The sequence below is a fragment of the Spermophilus citellus genome, assembly GCF_964194105.1.
Source record: "Spermophilus citellus genome assembly, chromosome: 5".
In the NCBI taxonomy this organism is placed as follows: domain Eukaryota; kingdom Metazoa; phylum Chordata; class Mammalia; order Rodentia; family Sciuridae; genus Spermophilus; species Spermophilus citellus.
The window spans coordinates 93,598,067-93,622,375 of NC_138186.1; the positions used below are offsets into that span (position 1 = coordinate 93,598,067).

A 24,309-nucleotide genomic window follows, 5' to 3' on the forward strand; every position below is an offset into this window, starting at 1 on the left:
ACTTCTGGCCTGATTGTGGCAACTTCTAAACAGAATGTCTTTTGTATTGTACTGAATGGTGGTAGGTTGTGTTTTGTTCCATGTGGACATATTTAGGTATTTATATATGTGCATTTTAATTGCTGCTGATATTGTGGTTGTTCCTTTTCCATAGACTGCATTTTTACTGTGTAGTTCCATAAATTGAATGGCTACAATGGTTTAGGAAGTTTTTATAGGGGAAAAAAATGAGAAAAAAAAATGGACTGTGAATTAGGAGATAAATAAATGATATTTAGGTAACAAAGTTATAATGCTTTGAAAAAGATATAATTGGTTAGAACAACAAAAAATGGGAATAGTAAAAAAGAGACATAGCTGTGAAGAATCTTGACCTGATGAATTGGTTCCTTAATTTGGACATTAAATAGTCAGTACTGGGGAGGTTAAAGGTTGGAAGAATAATCTGCAAATATTTATGCTTGTACTAACATGGTTTCCATAAACAAGAAGACCCTAAAGAATGATATTTTCTGGTTCTCCAACATTTTAAACAAAGACTATGTAGTTGAAGCACAAAGCCCTAATAACTTCTTAGTTCATCTCATATCTTCTCCAGCTGCCCTGAGATCTTGGACAAGCTTTTTAACATTAAAAAAAAAAAAAAAAAAAATATATATATATATATATATATATATATATATATATAGAGAGAGAGAGAGAGAGAGAGAGAGAGAGAGAGAGAGAGAGAACCTCAAACTGCTTTTCTTCAGTGTGGGAAAAGAAGAATAACTAAATGCTTTAAAAGTTCACTAAGCTCAAGGAAACCTTGACTTAAGGCAGTGTGGACCTAGTCCACTGTTGTTTCTGTTCTTTCTCCCATTGAAGACTTTGCCCATGTTTTCTATTTTGGTCTTGTGAAATCCTGTTTTTGCGAAGTGAAGCTATAGGTTTTTTTTCAACATTAAGAGAAAAGTGTGCCCAATTATCATATTATCCTCAGTATGTCAGTGTTTCCCTGAGTTTTCTAATTTTTTTCCTTAATACAATATGTATTTTATTAAAAGAAATTTAGTAAATTTCTTTTTACATACTTACTGTATATTTACTGCAGCAAATTCTTTCTTTCAAATGCTAGAGTAGAAATTATCAAGTCAAAAAGATGAATAGTTTCATCCAGCAATAGAATTGTCAGGAAGACATGTATTAGATTTGATTAGGGAAAAGCACTGTGGCCCTCAGATGTGGACAAAGGATGCATCTGCCCTCGGGTTCCACACTTGGAGCATACCATGTAACTGTTCTTCAGCCCCTTCCCACAGGGTGAGGAGTACACAAGTCTAAGACATGGCCACCTCTTTCCTTTAGCACCATGTTCTCATTATCTGAAACTTCGAAATTCCTTGCTCAAATGGCCCCAAATATAGTTCTGTCCAAGGGGTACCCAGGGCTATTTATGAGGAGAGCTAGTAGATGAGCTTGGACCTGTTGGCTCATGTGTCCTCCCCTTTAGAAGGACCCACTCAGGGAGAAAAAAAGAAGAGAAGGAGGCAGGCAGTAGAGGTCCAGGTCTTCTTCTGCCTTCTCACTGTGTGATGCCCTGAATAGTTTTAATGAACCCTGAATTTGAGCCCAGCCTAGGACATTATGAGGGTACATATTTTAAGATACAACATAGCCAATACTGTATTTGACAGTTATTTGTCTGATTTATAATTGTTAACTATTTAGTCATACAGCATGAAAGTCTTCGATTGTAGTTTCTCCTTAGATCCCAGAAAAGGTCTGGAGAAAGGGATAGGGAGATCATTTGAACCTTCATTTCTGGTTTGGCCTTTTAGGATATCTGCAAGGTAGTGTGCTACCCTGAAGATATCTGATACAAGCCTGGCACCAGAGTGAAGTGACTGGAAATGATGCCCCCTGTGTTTCGGTGTGCAACAGTGCACTCGAAACCTAAGTACTTACTGAGCTACCATAGCAACAAGTGGAAAGATTGGATGACTGGGGTGTTTGGAAGCTATAGAGAAAGGGGAGTTTGATTCAGCTGTGGCCAGAATTATTTCTTAGGACTATTTTTGTTTCCCACTAACCACTGATAGCTGTTGGACCTTAACCTCCTAAGATTTGGAGTAAATCTTACTGTACCTATTTAAATTTTTGGGGATGTGGGGTAGGGTGGAAGAATGTGAGAATAGAATAAGGAATGTATTATCAAGATTGATTCTTTCACATCTTCATAATATTATTTTATGAGAGAGGAAATGAGATTATCAGTCTATTTTGGTATATTACTTATGTCCAAAAGAGAATTTAAAAGTGAAAATATTAATGCTTTGAGAACTACTTCTGTGATAAAATTCCTCTAATATAAATGATATTCTTTTGATGAGTATATGAATGATTTTTATGAGTTTAGGATATTAATTTCAAATATTCCTTTTATGGAAATCAATGTATATTGGTATTACAAACCTCCCATGTTCAGGTTTGTGCTTCAATTAATTTTTCAGACAACAAAACTTATAACCCTTAAACATAAAAGTCCTTTTAGTTATTTTGGCAGTTAAAATGTCCTCTATAATTTATATACATATATATTAAAATACTCAAACTGAAATACAAGAATATAATTTTCCTACCTTTATCAAAGAGATATTTCTAAATTTGCTTATTAGTGTTAATGCTATTAAATACTTGTGTTTCAAAGTTTTCCATTGTGTAAAGGATTTTAGAATAAAATGTGTTCATTATCAAATATTTTTGACAAATGCAGTTAATATACATGTAAATCTAAAACCTAAATGATGAAATTATTTAAAAAGTAAATTTAAGATGAATAAGGTTTTCTATTGATGTTTTTTAATAAATGACAACAGAATGCATTATGATTTATATTATACCTATAGAGCACAGTTTTTCATATCTCTCTATATAAAGTATGTTCACACCAATTCATGTTTTCATACATGTACTTTGGATAATAATGATCATCATATTCCACTATCATTGATAACCCCTGCTCCTCCCTTCCCCTCCCACCCCTCTGTCCTATCTAGAGTTCATCTATTCCTCCCATGTTCCCCCTCCCTACCCCATTATGAATCAGCTTCCTTATATCAGAGAAAACATTCGGCATTTGTTTTTATGGGATTAGCTAACTTCACTTAGCATTATCTTTTCCAATTCCATCCATTTACCTGCAAATGCCATGATTTTATTCTCTTTTATTGCTGAATAATATTCCATTGTGTATATATGCCACATTTTTTAATCCATTCATCTATTGAAGGGCATCTAGGTTGGTTCCACAATTTAGCTATTGTGAATTGTTCTACTATAAACATGGATGTGGTTGTGTCCCTGTAGTATACTGGTTTTTAAGTCCTTTGGGTATAGACGGAAGAGAGAGATAGCTGGGTCAAATGGTGATTCCATTTCCAGATTTCCAAGGAATCTGCATACTGCTTGCCATATTGGCTGCACCAATTTGTAGTCCCACCAGCAGTGTATAAGTGTACCTTTTCCGCCACATCCTTGCCAACACTTACTGTTGTTTGTCTTCATAATAGCTGCCATTCTGACAGGAGTGAGATGAAAAACCCATCTTAGTTTTGATTTGCATTTCTCTAATTGCTGGCAATGATGAACATTTTTTCATATATTTGTTGGATTGTATACCCTCTTCTGAGAAGTGTCTGTTCAGGTCCTTGGCCCATTTATTGATTGGGTTATTTGGGTTTTCTGGTGTTTAGCTTTTTGAGTTCATATATCCTAGAGTTTAGTGCTCTATCTGATATGTGAGGGGTAAAGATTTGCTCCCAGGATGTAGGCTCTCTGTTCACCTCACAGATTGTTTCTTTTGCCAAGAATAAACTTTTTAGTTTGAATCCATCCCATTTTTTGATTCTTAATTTTAATTCTTATGCGATAGGGATCTTATTAAGAAAGTTGGGGCCTAATTTGACAGGAAGAAGATTAGGGCCTACTTTTTCTTCTATTAGATGTAGGGTTTCTGGTTTAATTCCTAGGTCCTTGATCCATTTTGAGTTGAGTTTTGTGCATGTTGAGAGATAGGGGTTTAATTTCATTTTGTTGCATATGGATTTCTAGTTTTCCCAGCACCATTTGTTGAAGAGGCTATCTTTTCTCCATTGTATGTTTTTGATGCCTTTGTCTAATATAAGATAATTGTAATTTTCTGGGTTAGTCTCTGTGTCCTCTATTCTGTACTATTTGTCTATCAGTCTGTTTTGGAGCCAATACCATGCTGGTTTTGTACTATTGCTCTGTAGTATACTTTAGCGATACCATCTGCTTTACTCTTCCTGCTAAGGATTGCATTAGCTATTCTGGGTCTCTTATTTTTCCAGATGAATTTCATGATTGCATTTTCTATTTCCATGAGGAATGTCATTGGGATTTTGATCAGAATTGCATTAAATCTGTATAGTGCTTTTGGTAGTATGATCATTTTGATAATATTAATTCTGCCTATCCAAGAACAAGGTAGATATTTCCGTCTTCTAATGTCTTCTTTGATTTCTTTCTTTAGGGTTCTGTATTTTTCATTGTATAGATCTTTTACCTCTTTTGTTAAGTTGATTCCCAAGTGTTTTTTTTTTTTGAGACTATTGTAAATGGGATAGTTTTCCTCATTTCCATTTCATAGGATTTATCACTGATATACAGAAATGCCTTTGATTTATGGGTGTTGATTTTATATTCTGCTACTTTGCTGAATTCAAGTACTAGTTCTAGAAGTTTTCTGGTGGAGCTTTTTGGGTATTCTAGGTATAGAATCATATCGTCAGTAAATAGTGCTAGTTTAAGCTCTTCTTTTCTATTCGTATCCCTTTAATTTCTTTCATCTGTCTAATTGTTCTGGCCAGTGTTTCAAGAACTATTAAATTGAAGTGGTGAAAGAAGGCATCTCTATCTTGTTCCAATTTTTAGAGGGAATGCCTTCAATTTTTCTCCATTTAGAATGATGTTAGCCTGGGGTGTAGTGTAGATAGCCTTTATGATGTTGAAATATGTTTTTCTGTTATCCCTGGTTTTTCTAGTGTTTTGAACATGAAGGAGTGCTGTATTTTGTCAGATGGTTTTCCTGCGTCTATTGAGATGATCATATGATTCTTATCTTTGAGTCTATTGATTTCCATATGTTGAACCAACTTTGCATCCGTAGCATGAATCCCACTTGATCATGGTGCACTATCTTTTTGACATGTTTTTGTATTCAATTTGTCAGAATTTTATTGAGAATTTTTTGCATCTATGTTCCTTAGAGATATTGATCTGAAGTTTCTTTCTTTGGTGTGTCTTTGCCTGATTTTGGAATCAGGGTGATAGTGACCTCAAAGAATGAGTTTGGAAATGCTTCCTCCTTTTCTATTTCCTGAAGTAAATTGAAGACTATTGGTATTAGTTCTTCTTTAAAGGTCTTGTAGAATTCAGTTGTATATCCATTCGGTCCTGGGCTTTTCTTGGTTGGTTGGCTTCTGATGGCATCTTCTATTTCATCACTTGATATTGGTCTGTTTAAATTGTGTATATCATCCTGATTCAATTTGGGCAAATCATATGACTTCAGAAATTTGTCAATGCCTTCAATATCTTCTATGTTTTTGGAGTATAAGTTTTCAAAATAATTTCTAATTATCTTCTGTATTTCTGTATAGTCTGTTCAGTATGCTGGTATTTTGAGTTTTCTCTCTCCTTCTCTTTATTAGTTTAGCTAAAGGTCTGTCAATTTTAGTTATTTTTTCAAAGAACCAACTTTTTGTTTTGTCAATTTTTTCAATTGTTTTATTTTGTTTCAATTTCATCTCTAATTTTAATTATTTCTTGCCTTCTACTATTTTCAGTGTCGATTTCTTCTTCTTTTTCTAGGGCTTTCAAATGTAATGTTAGTCATTTATTTGTTGACTTTTTCTTCTTTTAAGGAATGAACTCCATGCAATGAACTTTCCTCTTAGTACTGTTTTCATAGTGTCCCAGAGATTTTGATATGTTGTGTCTATGTTCTCATTAACCTCTAAGAATTTGTTAATCTTCTCCTTGATGTCTTCTGTAACCCATTGTTCATTCAGTAGCCTATTTTTTAATCTCCAGGTGTTAGAGTAATTTTTATTTTTTATTTTGTCATTGATTTCCAATTTCATTCCATTATGATCTGATAAAATGCAGGGTAGTACCTCTACTTTTGTGTATTTTCTAAAGTTGCTTTGTGGCATATTATATGATCTATTTTAGAGAGGATCCATGTGCTGCTGAGAAAAAAGTGTATCTGCTTGATGCAGGATGAAATATTCTATATATGTCAGTTAAGTCGAAGTTATTAATTGTACTATTGAAAACTATAGTTTCTTTATTCAACTTTTGTTTGGAAGATCTATCCAGTAGTGAGAGAGTTGTGTTAAAATCACCCAAGATGTTTGTGTTGTGGTCAATTTGACTGTTGAACTTGAGAAGAATTTGTTTGATGAACATATGTGCTCCATTGCTTGGGGCATATATTTTTATGATTGTTATGTCTTGTTGGTATATGGATCCCTTGAGCAGTATGTAATGTCCATATTTATCCCTTTTGATTAACTTTGGCTTGAAGTCTACATTATTTCATACAAGGATGGAAACCCCTGCTTGCTTCCTCAGTCCACATGAGTGCTATGATTTTTCCTAGCCTTTCACCTTCAATCTGTGTATGTCTTTTCCTATCAGATGAGTCTCCTGGAGGAAGCATATTGTTGGGTCTTTTTTTAATCCCATCTGCTACCTATGTCTTTTGATTAGTGAGTTTAAGCCATTAACATTCAGGGTTATTATTGAGACATGGTTTGTATTCTCAGCCATACTTGTTTATTTTTGTTATTTAACTTGACTTGATTTTCTTCTTTTGATAATTTTTTTCCTGTAGAGTACTACCTCCCTGAGCTGATTTTCATTTTTGTTTTTCGTTTCCTCTTCATAGAATATTTTTCCAAGGATGTTCTGTAGTGCCGGTTTTCTAGCTATAAATTATTTTCACTTTTGTTTATCATGGAAGGTTTTTATTTCATTACCCAATCTAAAGCTTAATTTTGCTGGATACAGGATTCTTGGTTGGCATCCATTTTCTTTCACAGCTTGATACATGTTGTTCCAGGATCTTCTAGCTTTCACAGGCTGTGTTGAAAAATCTCCTGTTATCCTAATTGATTTTCCCCTATACGTAATATGATTCCTTTCTCTCGTGGCTTTTAAAATTCTCTCCTTATTCTGTGTATTGGGCATTTTTATTATATTGTGCCTTGATGTGGATTTGTTGTGATTTTGTACATTTGACAAAAAGGCTTCTTGGATTTGGATTTACAATTCATTTGCATGTTTGGAATGTTTTCTGATATTATTTCATTGAATAGATTATTCATTCTTTTGGTTTGGATCTCTATGGCTTCTTCTATTCCAATAACTCTTAAATTTGGTCTTTTTATTTTATCCCATATTTCTTGAATGTTCTGCTCATGATTTCTTACCATTATCACTGTGTGGTCTACTTTCTTTTCAAGATTATATATTTTGTCTTCATTGTTTGATGTCCTATCTTCCAAGTGGCCTTCTCTGTTGGTGATGCTTTCATTTGAGCTTTTACTTTGGCTTATTATTTCTTTCATTTCAAGAATTTCTGCTTAATTTTTTTTAGAACCTCTATCTCTCTTTTGAGGTGATCTTTTGCTTCTTGTATTTATATAGGTACTTGTCAAAATGATCTTTCACTGCCTTTATTTGCTCTCTTATATCTTCCTTGAGTTCACAGAATATTTAATCATGTACATCCTGAACTCCTCTGTAATTTCTTCTGCTGTGGCTGCCAAGGATTCTAATAATGTGGTGTCTTGATTGGTTTGGGGCACTTTCTTCCCTTGTCTTTTTATGTTGCTCCTGTGTCTTCTCTTCTAGCTCTGTGAGTCTGGGGTGTTATTGGTTTTACCCTATAGGTTTCTGGTGCTCTTGTAGGGTTCCAAAACTTCTCCTTTGTGGTGAAGGACAATGTTAACAGATCCCAATATTAACAGTATACCACCTATGAACAATTTGTTGTTATTCAGACATTTAGAGTTTGGACTCCATGTACAGAATGTTGGATTCGATTATTATCTATAATATAATCAGTATTTTTGTTAAAGGGTTTACAGTTGCTGATGGTGGGCAGTGAACTGGGGGTGGAAAATAGGACGATATGCTGAAGAGGTGTCATGGGAGGATATATATATATATATATATATATATATATATATATATATATATATATATATATATACACACACACACACACATACATACATACACACTCTAGATATATATATCTTAGGAAGTGTGAAAGAAATCTAATGAAGAGTAGCAAGAGAATAAACAGGAAGTAATTTAGGGTAGACAAGTACATGGGAAGACAATAGAGTGCATAAAACAAACACACATAAGTATTTAGAAAAATAAAGGATGTTAAAATAGTAAAAATTGAAGGGGGAAAGAAAAATGAAAAAAGAAAAAAAGGGTATATACAACACCTCTATATTATATTACTCAAATAATTCGGTCCTCAAAATCCTATTTCATGCAAAGTTCTTGGTTTCACATATGTTGGGGATGTGAGAGTGGGAGGATAGAGAGGTAGAAGAAAAAGAAAAAAAATACTCGGAGGAAGAAACCAGAATTGTTGCTAGTTTTAGAGATCCCTATTGTTCCTGCTTCTCTTCTCATCCAATAGGTGGGTTATCTGTTGTAAGCTGGTGTCTGCCTTCAGGGTTATGGAGGTAACCAGGCTGGGAAGGCTGGTCCTTGTGCAGGGTGCCTAAAAGCAGGGAGTTGCACCTGCCAGTCCCTACAGAGAGACTGCACCTCACAGGTCTCTTTTTGGAATGGCTGGTATGAATTGTGTGCCCATTATTATGTCCCTATCTTTCCTGGAAAATTCCCAGTTCCTGGTCTCTCTGTTAGCCTCTAAACTTTAGCCCCATCTCCCTCTCCCTTAGGAGTTCCCGATTGAGGGACCTCTCACACTGGGTCTCCCTTGGGTGGTGCCCTGGTCACACTGCACAAGTGTCCAACTGAGAGTTGTTTTGTGTTGGGCAGCTACTATGTTGAGTTACTGCCGCTAGGGAGAGAGGGAGTTGGAAACTAGGTAACTGGCCAGCTGGAGATCCAATCTGGGAGTTGTCCCCACCAAATATGACAAGGAGGTTGAGCAAAGATGGAGGCATTCTTCTTCCAGTGCTGGGGTGTCTAGTCGGGTGGGGGAGGCTTGGAGATGGCGTTGTGCTGTGGGTAGGTAGCAGCTGAGTGTCCTGCGTGGGAGCGGAGCAAAGTCTGGGAGTTCTGCAGAGGTGCTGATAGGTGATTCTGCTAAGGCGCTTGCAAGCCCTGTGCTCGAACTTTGGGAGTCCTGCACGAATGCTAACACCTGTAGCCCTGCGTGGGGTCATAGCGCTGGTGATTTCTGCTGGAGAGAAGCTGTGTAGCATCCTCTAAAACCTAAATAAGGTTTTAGAATGTAGATCTCTCAGAAAATAAAATGAAAAAAAAAGTCCTTATAATACCAGTAAATTTTTAAATGTATAGGGATATTAGTTTGAATTAAAGCTTTCTAGAGAGCAAAACTGAGTATGTGCTTTGACTTAGCAGTCTAGTATTATAATTTACGTATCCGTAAGAGAAAAATGCATTGCTTTCTAGGTTTGTACTACAGAAAATGCCAGTTAATTTCCAAGGAAGACGTTACTCATGATACAAAACTTTTCTGTTTGATGCTTCCACCAAGCACTCATCTTCAGATGCCAATTGGGCAACATGTTTACCTCAAGCTAACTATTACAGGTAAGACAAATGGAGGCTTTGGGGAAACACTTTCTTCTTTTGTAAGCAGGTCAAAATGATACTAATCTATTTAGGAAGCAGTCATTTAAGTTATTGATAAATGTTTCTGGGTAGCTAGATTTCATGTTAGCCTGAAACTAGGTTTTTGGATACAGTGTTTTCTATGTATTGGAATTAGAGTGTTCCACATCATCATATGGAACAAAGAAATTGCTCCTAGTCAGAGAGATGGTTTCATCAGCATTGTCATTTATTACTAACCAAACTCTAGAAGAAAGGTGAAGGGGTACAGACTGGTTGGTCCTCCAAAAAGATTACTTCTAGAAATTCACTAGCATCTCATAGTAGGAGCTAATTATGTGTATATCACTTATGAAGTTGAATTTATAATATTCAAAACAAGTGAATGACTATAAATGATTTCCTTATGTGCACCACCAGTATAAGAAGCTCTAAAAATGTATTCCTTGCTGTGCAAATTCTTTTTCCCTCACTTTCATCCTAAAATTATCTCACTTGTTTTAGATACCCTTATTGGTATTCAGTGTTTTATTGGCCTTTTGAAGCTTCAAAAGGTAAAATACTAATGTCATGTAGTGTTTCCAGCAGTCAGTCTAACAGACTATCAAATAGGATTTGGTAGATATGGAATATTATGATGGCATAAGTTTTCCTCTACATCATCACTAATCTCAGGTTACCATTCAAAAACTGGTATCTTCCTCAGGGTAGTTATTGCTAATGCATTTTAATTTGCATATAAATTAATTTTGTATATGTCAAGGAGCCATGTAGTAAATTTTGGTCATGATTCTTCTTTTTAGAATTTGGTTAGCATGAATTCTAATTTTCCTTTTTTTAAAAAAAACTATATTTTTAGAAATAGTTGGATTAACTATTCTTTTTATTGGATTAACATTGGATTAATATTCTTTTTATTCACTTACCAAAGTAATATATAATGTTAAATTGTTTTAATCAATTTAAAATATATAAAATAAAAAGTGAAATCTTCTCTTTCTCTCCCCGAATAGTTTGTCACTACTAACTATTGTTAAATATTTATGTATAATTGAAGTTATTATGTAAATACTTTTCATATATATCCATGGAAAATATTAAGACCATTTTTATTGTGACCCATTACATGCTGACAGAATAGATGATTGTCTAAATTTGTTAGCATATATCCTTATTAGTTTAGACCACATTTAATAAAAGCAGATTGTCTATATTATAGGTAAATAGTGATTTGTTAAAAATATTTCAGTATTTATAGGTTTCAGGTATATATAAGTATACTGCATATATGTAGAGCATATAATTAGAATTAACTGCCCATTAATTTTAAATATATACTGATAGCATTGTAAAATTTGTATGCTTCATCCTCTTTAAGAGCTTTTTCGATTTTAATTTCTGTGCTTATTTTTTTTCTAGGTACAGAAATAGTAAAGCCATATACTCCTGTGTTTGATTCCTTACTTTCAGAGTTCAAAGAACCAGTTCTTCCCAATAATAAATACATCTACTTTTTGATTAAAATCTATCCTGCTGGACTCTTTACACTAGAACTTGATCATCTTCAGATTGGTTAGTAATTTTTCATTTTTGCACAAACTTCATTTGCGCTCTAGATTATATCAAATACCCTGTAGTTATCTCCATGTCCATTAAATGTCTTAAACTCAACATGCCTACAACCACAGTCATTTTCTCTTCATTCTGTATTCCACATTCCCTACCTTTATTATTTTCAGCATCACTGTTCACACTTGACCCAGTCTGGTGACTTGAGTCATCCTTGAGTTTTCCCATTTTCTCTCTCTCTGACCAGTCAGCCACTAGGTTCTATTGAGGCTACCTCCCAGTGAATTTTTAATCTTTCCTCCATATCACTTTGCCACCCTCTAAATGCAAGCCTTCATCCCTTCTTCTTGACCTCTAACTGGTCTCTCACACTTGACTCTTAACTGGTCTTTCTCTTCTGTTTATTAAATTCTCCAATTCTTTCTCCATGTTTCCCTGAGAACAGATTTAACCATGTTGTTCTGGGATCTCAGTGGATCCCTGTTACCTGCGTTGGTTATATCTTCTGCATGACCTATACAGCCTTTGATGATGTGTCAAATTTCATCTCTTGCTTTACAGAAAATACTTGTTCCTCTTGAAGTGCCACTTGAAGTTCCACAGGTTTGTCAGTCTCATTCACAAATACATGCAGGGGCCTCAACTAGGATGCTCATCAACCAAACCACCCACCTACCCTCCCTCTCCTTCTCCTCCTTCTCCTTCTCCTTCTCCTTCTCCTTCTCCTGAGATCTCCTTCTCCTTCTCCTTCTCCTTCCCTCCTTCCTCCCTTCCTCCCTCCCTTCCTTCCTTCCTTTCTTCGTTCTTTTCCCAGCGGCTCTTTACCACTGAGCTATATCCCAAGCTCTTTTATTTGATTTTTATTTTGAAATAAGGTCTTACTAAGTTGCTAGGGTCTCACTAAGTTGTTTGACTAGCCTTGAACTTGTGATCCTTCTGCCTCAGCTCCTAAGTCACTGGGATTAGGCATATACCATCATGTCCAGCTTGGAGAGTTAGTCTAGAACATGGAAAAGGAAAGCCCAGAGAATAAGAGGAAGTATTATACCAGTTTCAGCCAGGGAATCTTGACCTAACACGGATACTTGTGTTGCTTAGAGATTATATATTTGCCTGATAGTGATAATTCACCACGTGTCATTTTGGCCTAGATGAACTACTACATAACATTATTCACATCTTTTTTTAATCCCTCATTCATCAAACATATGATTAATTTAATCTTCAGATGCTCTTATGCTGCTAACAAGATACTCTGCATGATATATATAAATGTTCAGGTCACTGGATACCTATACTATGGCTAGGATACTAGATACCAGCTGTAAATTAGTTGCCATTTTGGTATATGTACTTTCTTGTGATGTTGATTAGCATCAGCTACTGCCTGAATCTGATTGATTTTGTGATATTAGAAAGATTGGAATATGGATAAATGTTATCAAGTTAATATCATCCTTTGAGGCTTCTTTAGTAAATAATCATCTGTCTTTTTACTAAAGACATTCTGAACTTATGGTCCCTTTCAAACTGTAACAAGGAGTTCCTGTTACTTTGAAACTTAATTCAAATTACTAATCATTACAAGTTCCTTACTATCCTGCAAGGGGAAAAATGGAACCATCCAAGCATTTTAAAATAAATTCGAATGTTTTTCATTTTCAAATAAGGGACATCTTTATTTTTCATTTTTGTTACTTTGAAAATTACCAAATATAGTCCTGATGGCAGTTTTCTTACATGAGTGGAACATGGTGGTCCTACTAACTGTGCTGTAGAAATTGGGCACTGATTTCTCAACTGTGTTGTTTCCCAGATTGGGAGGTAGCCTGCTGCAAGTATATCTGATTACTTTTCTGTGTTGCTTTGTTTTCATAGAAATTAAACTCTTCTTATTTTAATCAGTAGATCTTTTTAATATATGATGGAGGAGAAATTAACACAATTACTAACATTAGATTTTAGAAAACATTTCTATTTCAATTTTCTTTGCTACTAATCATATCTCTGTGGTTAATAATCAGTATATAAATGACAAATATCTGTGTTCTACCTTGTGTTGTACAAGACAGATGTATGTAGATTCTGCTTTTGAGGTGCTTATAATTTAGTTATCAATTCTTTCTTGACATTTGTGGATAAGGACTTTGCAATAAGTTTTAAATTTTGGACTTCAGATTGGGAAATGACCGTGGGAAATAAAACCTTGTCATTAGTTTTACTCTAATGATATAATCCACACATACTTGGAGGCCTAATTCACTCTAAAAACCCTCATCTACCTTGAACACTGATACGTAGTCTGCAGAGTAAGTAACGATACTGTTACTCATGAATGTTCCAAATTCAGCTACTTAGCCTTCTCAGTTCCCCTGTTGGATTTTTTTGTTTTGTTTTGTTTTTGTGATTTATTTTTATATTTCATTATTTAGGAGATTTTGTACCAGTAAGCAATCCTGAGGGAAATTTTAAAATATCCAAACTCCAAGAAGTAGAAGATCTTTTTTTATTGGCAGCTGGAACAGGCTTCACACCAATGGTTAAAATACTGAAATATGCTTTGATTAATGTACCCAGTCTCAGGTATGTAATTTTACCTCTATCTACTATTGTTTGTGAGGCTATTTTATTATTATAAGGTATTCTAAATTGATTATTCACTGGACCTTAATAATCTTGTTCTCATTCCTTCATTTATCGTTTCTTACTTAGACTCTTCTAATCCTATTTTTCTAATCCTATTTTCTTAATTTGATTCTTTTATCTCATTTTAGTTTTTGATATTTTTGGTTAGCTAATTGGTACAAAAAAGCTTGCACCCTAGTTCAATTAGACTTTCCCCTTGTGCATATTTTAAGTTTAATTAGTTGCATTTAATGAGTTTTTTTTTCTTTTAAGGAAAGTGAAATTGATGTTCTTCAATAAGACAGAGGATGATATAATTTGGAGAAGCCAATTGGAGAAATTAGCATTTGAAGATAAAAGGTATTATACTGATTGAAACTCTACTAATACCATATAGTACATGTAGGCCTTATGTCCTTTGACTGAAAATTTGAATTGACCAGAAAACTTCTTCAAAGAAAAAGTAAACTAATTAATAAATCTATAAATATAAATAATGGTAATTCTCCCTACTTACCCCCAAAGAAATACTGTCTGATAAGATCCAAATTAAGGGCTAAGAGGTGTAGCTCAGTAGTAGAGTGTTTGCTTAGCATGTGCAAGGCCATGGATTCAAATCCCAGCACCAAAAAATTAAAATATATAGTGGGGTGTGTGTGTGTGTGTGTGTGTGTGTGTATGTGTGTGTGTTCTCGGCAAGATATATACATATCTATCTCTTGAGTTGGGTTTAGTGAAAAATATTCCTGTGTAGTAGTTAATTTGTTAATTCAGTATATTCTTGTATAATGTATAATGATATTTTATATATATATATATATATACATATATATATATATATATATATATTATAATGTAGAATTAGTGTGTGTGTGTGTGTGTGTGTATACGTACTAGGGATTAAACCCAGGGACACTTAACCACCGAGCCACATCCCTAGACCTTATATTTTTATTTTGAGACAAGATCTCACTAAATTGTTTAGGCCTCACTAGTTTGCTGAGGCTGGCTTTGAACTTGCAATTCTCCTACCTTAGCCTCCCCAGAAACTGAGATTATAGGCATGGTCCAATTGATAAAATAAATTTTATGAGAATGGATTAAGCAAAAGGAAACATGTTATAATATTTCTTAGAGCCTTTAACATGCTAATATCCATTGTGACTTTCAAAGAGTGGGATTTCTTATGCAGGATTTAGCATTTTGTCTTCATTGTTGTTTGTTTGCATTAATTCTTATTAATAGACCGGTCACTGGTATCCTCAGTATACACCTTAGGAAATGCTGGTATACTCAATAGGAAACAATTGATGTCAAGGTGAATCCAAAGACAGAAAGGAGAGCAAAGTGAAAAGTTATTTCATTGAAAAAAAGCTTAGCATAGTCAACTGAATATAAGAAGACAATTTTTTTTTTCGCTACCAGGAATTGAACCCAGGAGTGCTTAACCACAGAGCAACATCCCCATCCCTTTTTTTTAAAAAAAAAATATTTTTAGTTGTAGATGGACACAATTCTTTCCTTCCTTCCTTCCTTCCTTCCTTCCTTCCTTCCTTCCTTCCTTCCTTCCTTCCTTCCTTCCTTTGCTGAGGATTGAACCCACTGCCTCACACGTGCAAGGCAAGCGCCCTACCACTGAGCTACAGCCCCAGCTCCCCCAGCCCTTTTTAAATTTTTTGTTTTTGAGGCAGGGTCTTTCCAAGTTTGCTTAGGGCCTCACTAAATTTTGGAGGTTGACTTTGAATTCCTGATCCTGCTGCCTCAGCTTCCTGAGCTGCTAGGATTATTAGGCATGCACTACTGCGCCTGGAAAAGAAGATAGTTTAAATGAGGCCATATAGCACATCTTCCCTCAAAAGATGTGAGAAAGGAGATTCAGAACAAAATTTTTTTTAATATTCAATCCATATTTTTATTGTGGTTACAGATTATTAGATGTCAATGTTTGTACACAAAGTCTTTTATTTAATTAAATTTAGATCTTTACATTTAGATCACAGAAGGCGCTGATTCTAAGTTTTCACATCTGATAGACAAAAACTTATCACCTGGCTTTCTTTTTCTTCCATGTGGACATTGCTGAGTGTTTGATTTTCCAATATTTCAGAACAAATTTTTTACCAGAATAGTGCATAGGACAAACTATCAAACTGTCTGAAGCATTTCTGTAATCATTTAGAGCTATTGCTGGGCTGGGGATGTGGCTCAAGCGGTAGCGTGCTTGCCTGGCATGCACGCTGCACTGGGTTTGATCTTCAGCACCACATAAAAATAAAATAAAGATGTTATGTCCACCAAAAAACTAAAAAATAAATATTAAAAAATTCTCTCTCCCTTTCTCTCAAAAAAGAGCTATTTCTGAGAATTTCAGCACTTAATAAGTTGCACAAAATATCTAAAGTAAATATTTATGTTTATTTATGAAAACTTGGTCTGAGATAGGTAAAATTCTACACCTTTTAAAAGTTAGAGTAAAATCCCTTAGATTCAATATCTGTTCCCAGGGGCTCTAGGTTCTTCTGAATATCCATAATAAGGCAATACTGTGGTGTTTTCTTGCTTTTCTCTGTTATCTCCCATCATCATCTTTTAGGTGACATTTAATAGCTGACTGAACTTACTTATCCTTGGATAGTTATTGTTCTTTAGAGTGTCAATATAAAAGTATTTATTGTATTTAGGTAATTATGACAATTTAGAGAATGATTTAAAGAAATACAAATTTTGGCTTTTCGTGCTTCTTTTATACTTGGAAGTGTTTATCAAGAAGCTTAGGGATATAAATTTAGTTTTTCATTCTACTCGACTTAAACTTTTTGCTTAAGACTTCAGAAATTGCTTAGTTCTATGGGTCTGTCTCTTTACCTTCAGAATAAAATAATAGCATTTTTTCCTGTTCACTTCTATTGTGAGTTTTGGAGAAGATAACTTAAATGCTTTGGAAACTATGAAGTCCTTCCATATATATATTATGAAGGTTTCTATAAGCATGTGTGTAGTTTCTTAGGGGTTAGAAGTCCTATTTACCCAAACATTTAAAAGAATTTAAACAGGTAGGCTTTTAGCTAGTTTTTTTTTTAAGAGAGAGAGAGAATTTTTTAATATTTATTTTTTTAGTTTTCGGCGGACACAACATCTTTGTTTGTATGTGGTGCTGAGGATCGAACCCGGGCCGCATGCATGCCAGGTGAGCGCGCTACCGCTTGAGCCACATCCCCAGCCCCAAGTTTTTTTTTTAAAAAAAAGACATTTTAGGTGGTTTTTTGATAGAAGTATTCTTTGAGATAGATCCCTTAAAGAAAAAAAATTTAAATTTCTAAAGAAAATTTTTTATTATTTTAATGAACATTGTACTTTTAGTCTATTAATAGGAGTTAAACTTGATCTACAAATTAACTCGTAAAAAAATGAACATGTAGACAGTCTTTCAACATGAAGTGTCTTTTAACAAAGTCACCTGTGTTTTGTTTTGTTTTGGTCTACATAATTTGGTTTGGTGGAATTACATGGGCTGTAGTATTATGGATGAGGAAAGGCCCCAACCCCCCCCCCCCCGCCTTTTTTTTTTTTTTTTTACTATGGATGCCTGGCTCTAACAGCACTCACCAGATGAGTGATACTTCTTCAGCCTGCTGAGAGAAGTGATAGTGTTCAGACTTCTAACCTGTCTTTATCCTCTTTATTCTCCTTCTCTTTCTCCTCTTGCTCACTCACATGTGCGCACTTTCTCTCTCTCTCTCTCTCTCTCTCTCTCTCTCTCTCTCTCTCTCTCCTCCATGACTTCTTTCTGGAGTCTCAGTCTTCCTAACTGGAGGCACTTGGTTGGAAACTGATTCATGACCATGGACTCTTGGTGTCTTTTGACTTACATCATGTCAAGCCCTTACTGGAAAACAAAAAGGCCTTGCCTGTGTAGATGGCTTGGAAACATTTATAAAGAATTTTACTATAATCTGGGGTTTTATGTAGAAATCCTAGCCTGAAAGACTTATTGATGGATTTTGTTAGTACTGTTCAGTCAAAAACATAATTGCATGTCCTATACGTAAAAGGAAAGTAAAAGTTCAGATTCAATATCAGGTAGTTTTAATTATAGTCACATTTATATTTTAGTTAGCATTTAAGATATTAATTTTTAAATATATTTTGAATCACCCTTTCCCACATCTTGACTCCCTTGTGTCACTTGTAGTTTTTGATAATAAAGTTTCTGATGACAAATGTGTTTACCTGAATACATTTGCCTGATTCAATTATTAAATAATGTAATAATTTTGAAAATGCTCTGAAATTCTGTAGTTAAAAAAAATTAAATACTGTCTAGAATTAGGTTTCATCTTTCTACCAAGTCCTTTGTGGAACAAGGAAGGATAGGAGGGGTAGTAACAGAGATTGGTATATGATCAAATATTTTCATTTTTTTTCTGGTCCCCAGAGTTTATCCAGATAATATTATTAACAAATAAAATTCTTTGAAATATCATAATGAAATGGAAACTTGTTAACCTTGTGACCTTGGGCAAGTTACTCTTTTTGACTGGGCCTCAGTTTTTTGATCTGTAGAACAGACACATTAATACTCATATCATAGGGCATCTGGATTCATGTGTTAGCATATGTAGATGCCTAGTCCATAATTAGCATGTTTGTAACAGTTGCATTTATTCATTCCTGAAATATGTGTGAACATCTACAGTGTGCCTCTCTATACACAGGGGCACAATAGTAGTAAGATATTGTGTTGCCTGTTTTCTCATGCGGAGCACAAAGACTGTCTCTTCATTTTCCCTTATGCTCCATTCAATAAAATTGAGGGAAAAAAAGGAAATTCAGAGTCATTTTTAGAATGTTTCTATTTCAATGCAATTTTCATGGCACTAAGTATGAAATCTAAAAAGAAAAAAAAAAAGTCAGCTTACCTGAATTTTATCCAGGTATGTTATTATACTTAACTGTTAACACCAGAAGTTGGGATTCAAAGTCTAGCAAAATCTTACACATTTATATTTTTTAAGAAAAAATAGTAGGCAGATATGTGCAGTAGTAGATCTAGTTAATTACTATGTGAAAATGAAATGAAATTAAGTTTCATTTCATTTTCACATAGTATTAAATTTCATTTATTTTTTAAGATAATAGTCACAGTGACTATTATAATATTTATTTTTTAAGATAATAGTCACAGTGACTATTATAATAATTGTATTTTCTACTTAGTGTATTCTGTATATAAAATATTTTCTGTTTCAGTGATTCTCAACGTAGAGCAACCCCAACATGCCTCAGGACATTTATGTTCAGGGATGTTTTGATTGTCACAATTGGAGGGGAAGGTGATACTGACATCTAGTTGGAAGAGGCCAGAAATACTGTGAACTTCCTACAATGCACAGAAAGCCCCCCAAAACAGAATATGGAACTCAAAATGCCAGTAGTGCTGGTTGGGAAACCCTGCAATATATGCAATATAACATGATTTTTAACAATGGCATTATATTCAATCATGTGAACATATAATTTAACTAATCCCCTACTATTTGATATAGTGACTAAAAGTTATTCTGTACTTCCTCTAACTATTCAGAATAAAAATTTCATCAAAATAATCAATAGATCAAAGTGTTCTAAGGCTGTTGATACATTTTAACAAATAGTCTCTGGAGAATGAAGTATTTAACCCAGATTATTGTGTACAATACACTTAATAGTGGTTTTTTGTTGTTGTTGTTTAAGAGTGGATAGAGGGCTGGGGATGTGGCTCAAGTGGTAACACGCTCGCCTGGCATGCACAGGGCGCTGGGTTCGGTCCTCAGCACCAAATAAAAATAAAATAAAGATGTTGTGTCCACCAAAAACTGAAAAATAAATATTAAAAATTTCTCTCTCTCTTCTTTCTCTCCTCTCTCTCTCTTTAAAAAAAAAAAAAGAGTGGATAGAGAGATCAGTGATTGAGTAATAGGGGAAGGGGAAAGAGAAAGGAAGGAATTCCAAGCAGCAAGGAAATAAATCACAAAGGACCAAGGTTCATTTACCCAGTTATATCCACCAAGAGAAGATTGTGTACTTTAACTTAGATTTCTATGCTATTTGCAAAATGTGTTTGACATAGGAAAATATACAAAATAAGACTACTCTAAAGTGCATCAGTAGCTGTGGATTCTGTGCACTGAGAGGAGAAAGAGTAATCACACTTTTGTGAGAATAAGGATATCAGTGCTTCATGCAAGAACTGACTTTGAGCTGGGCTTTGGAAAACAAAATAGAATTTTTGTGAACAGGAAAGGAAATGTTGGTAGTGGCAATAAAGACCTAAGGGCCAGAATGCTCTGATGTTTTAGTGACAGACCATAGTCCAGTTTTGTTCCTAGTATTTTCTTTAGCTAGAAAAACAGGAAAAGATGGAGCCTTAAGTATTCTGAAATGGTAGTCTGTTGGTAATGAGGAACCATTGAAGCTTTTAAAGCAAAGTTGCAAATTTGAATCTGGGTTTTTAGCATTACTAATATGGCAATGGTGTGTCAGATTAAGGCTAAGAGTTGTGTTTTAGACAAGAGATGTAGGACCTGATTTGGAGTTGTGGCAGTTAAAGTGAAAAAGTAGGAGACATGCAAGAAATAGAAGGAGGGGATAGGTTCTGGAAGCTAATTGGCTGGAGGAGGATATTTGTTGGATATTTAGGCTCTGCTCTTGATTTACAATGAATGAGTACATTTCAAGTCTTTTTTTCTCAGGTAACCATCAGTCTAATTTAAAATAAAAATTTCTAGCAGGCTTATTTGCTTTCATTGACATTTTAGACCTCATAGGCATTCATCAGAACAAGCCTGTTCTTTCTATCTCTATCTCCCTCTCTCCCTCTATGATGTTTTGCATTTTATGGGTAATCTGAATTTATTTCAAGAGTCCTGGTCCTCTCTGGCTCTTTTGAAATCATAGGGCATACAGGGAGTTTCAGGATGTTTACTCATTCATGCATCTAGCAACTCAGTATTGTAATTGTTTAAGATCGCAGGTTGGCCCTCATTCAGAAAAATCCAGGACAGAGGATTCCACAGGCACAATCTGTATCTTGATATGTTATAAGAAATCTTTTATTAAAAAAATCTTGATCTTAACTTAGAATTGTTTCTGCTCCAATTTGAGCACTGTTACTTTCCTGTGACGGTTAAGCAGGATAGTAGCCTCCAATAATCCTTAAATCTTACCATGCTGTCTGTTCACTTTTTCCATTATGTGCGTAAAATGGGACCACTGTGTGAATAAATACAATATACACAAGAAGTTTATTTTATTTATGTGTTTATATAAATATCTGTTATTTATCACCATCTAGTTCATGTCTTTAGAAAATATGCCTCTAATTAGACTTTTTTTTGCAAGCATCTTAATAAAGGAAAATTATGAATAGCTACTTATTACAGATTACAGGGACTTTGGCATTCGTTTATATATTTTAGCAATTTTATTCCAATGATAGGTTCATTGGAAATGGAGCCAAAGGAGAACATCTGTTACTTTTTGATCTTTTAATTAAACAGGGTACTTTCCATTTTTTACTCAAATGTCTAGAATTGGAAGACAGTAGTTCTTCAGTTGCTATTGGGTCCCCTTTGATAATCTGTTGAAATATTATGAACCTTCTTCCCAGAAAAATGCACTTATTAAATATCATACACATTTACATATATAATTTCATAGATGACAGCACATGGCGTTGTTTTTCCAAGCACAGATTTCATTTTTAGAGAGTATTTTATAAATCAATTCCTTCATTCACTTGATGAATATTTTCTGTGCACTTATATTGAGCTAGACCTGTGTGTAGTATTGAACAAGGCAGACAGTGACTCTGCTCTTATGGAGCAGTAAGCAAATATACTTTCTGAAATTATGTAACATTATCTTTTTTTAAGTTCCAAGAAGGAAAATATAGGCTAGTGAAAGAAATTATAGGTTAAGTATCAAATATTCAAAATGCTTGGACCAGATTGTGGAGATTTTCAGATTTGGGAATATTTGCATAGACTTACTGGTTGAGCACCTCTAATCTGAAATTTGAAATACTCCAAAATATGAAACTTTTGAGAGGATCATGTTGGGGCTCAAAAAGTTTTGGACTTTGAAACATTTGGGGTTTTAGGTATTCAGATTGGAGATGTCCATCCTATGTTTGATGAGGCTGTTTTGTGCAAGGTGGATTCAAATCTCTGCTAATACTAAATGAGGAACCTTGAAGGTAAGAACTAAAATATAATTCTGTAGGTGTTTAGAGTATTAAAAATCGGGGTGAGGTTGGCGTAATGGCTCAGTGGTAGAGCACTTGTCTTGCATGTGTGAGGCACTGGGTTTACTTCTCAGCACCACATATAAATAAATGAATAAAATAAAGATCCATCAACAACTAAAAAAATTTTTTTAAAAAAGCATAGATTGTTAGGATCGTAAGAGATTATGTAGTTTCCCATCTCACTGCACAGATGGGTCCATAAAACCAAGAGTCTGGGATCTGTACACAGAGCTGTACTATTTCACTATCCCCCTGCTGGCACTCTTGTTTGGTCTGCTGCTTAGGCCAGGATGATCACTTCCTGGAAACCCTAACCCAGTTGAGGCACAGTGATGTGAAGGCAGTGATGCCAGCCATGTTTTTTTCTCTTCTCATATTTGGTTTCCTTGTTCCCTCATATGAAGCTATTCACTTCAACTTTTTCTTAATTGTATATTAACATAGAACCAATTTCAACTATTCTTCAGAAGTATCTCAGTTACTAACTGGAATATGTAGAAATGCATTTTATTTGATGCTATTGAAAATAGAAGAATTAACTGTGATTACTAAAATAGAGATATCAGAATGGGTACAATATAAAATTTTGAATTTACTATAGCTTTTAACAACATCAGTTTACTTAAAGCTTAGGTAAGATATGGTCAGAAATTATATTTTGAGACTTGGTTTGATGTTCTTTCCCATTTTAATTCTATACCCTTTCTTTTGCTTTCATCTGTTCCATTACATAGCATTTAAGTGCTCCTATTTTTTGGCCAGTAAGGATATAGTGATCGACAAAGCAAGCACAGATCCTGCTCTTCTGTAGTTAATGACACAACAGAGAAGGTAGACATGGAAATAGTGATCTTGTTAAGTAACCTCATACTTAAACCTGAAGTAAGGGCTGTGAAAAAAAGAAAAACATTTTCATACATTTTCACAGCCTGTATAATACAGGACCGTAGACTGGTGGGGCCACAGCACTTCCCTATGGGCATGATACCTGAGCTAAGAACAGACAGAAGACAGAACAAGCCATATGATGGCAGTGAGAATGGAGAAAAGTAGGTAGAGGGTTAGGAGCGAGGACTTGATGAAGAAATTGGGTGTAGAGGCTGAGGTAAAGAGTGGTTCCCAGAATAAAACCCAGGTTTTTAGCTTGTGTAACCATGTGAACTGATGCCATTCACAGAATTATATCAGGTGTGCAGCAGGGAGATGGACTTTGAGACAGCAACAGTAAAAGTCAAATGGGATTCTTAGTCTAGAAATCATCCAAGAGATATGAGCCAGAGATTAAAATACACATCACTGGAAATTGTTCTATATTGTGATTTTTGCAAGCATATTATTAACAGAGGTATGAGGATCTCTGAGATCCCTTGGAGTTCTGTTTCTAATGATTTTTTTTAAAATGCCAAATTACTTTCTTTATCTTTAGGAAAATCTAATCCTAAAGATTAAATTAAAAGTTAATTTACCTATGTAACATTCTTGATACATTCAGTTTTTCTTTTGAGGAGGTGTTTTATTGAACTTAAAACATGCTAATAATATGTTTAAAATAATGGACTTTTAAAAATTCTTTATTTCCCCTAGATTTGATGTTGAATATGTTCTCTCAGCCCCTACTTCTGAGTGGAAGGGCAAACGGGGACACATTTCACCAGCTCTTCTTTCTGAATTTTTGAATAGAAGTTCAGAAAAATCCAAAGTCCTTCTTTGCATCTGTGGACCAACACCATTTACAGAACAAGGAATAAAGTGAGTAGCAGTGTGGTGGGAAAACCCAGAAATGAAAATCTTGCCTGAAAAGCAGTCATTCAGCTAGTCTTTCAGTTCCTCCTGCTCATATGAATCTACACTTTAATAACCTGTTTTTATGACTTAGAAAAACAACGAAGTTTTCAGTCTTCCCATGAGTGAAGAGTTGGAGGCCAGGATCATGTGTAGTGTTAGATATGAACACAGAAGTAAGACACAGC

General features: G+C 34.6%; 1 protein-coding gene across 1 annotated transcript in view; it reads left to right on the plus strand.

The window, feature by feature from the left end:
- The window catches only part of LOC308650594 (cytochrome b5 reductase 4-like), a 74,189-nt gene that overhangs the window by 48,221 nt on the left and 1,659 nt on the right, over positions 1 to 24,309 (plus strand). The window contains exons 10-14 of the mRNA XM_081296716.1: positions 9,697 to 9,837; positions 11,278 to 11,430; positions 13,860 to 14,010; positions 14,326 to 14,412; positions 23,924 to 24,088. Of these exons, the coding sequence (XP_081152842.1) occupies positions 9,697 to 9,837; positions 11,278 to 11,430; positions 13,860 to 14,010; positions 14,326 to 14,412; positions 23,924 to 24,088 (697 nt within the window). The remainder of the gene's footprint in view (positions 1 to 9,696; positions 9,838 to 11,277; positions 11,431 to 13,859; positions 14,011 to 14,325; positions 14,413 to 23,923; positions 24,089 to 24,309) is intronic.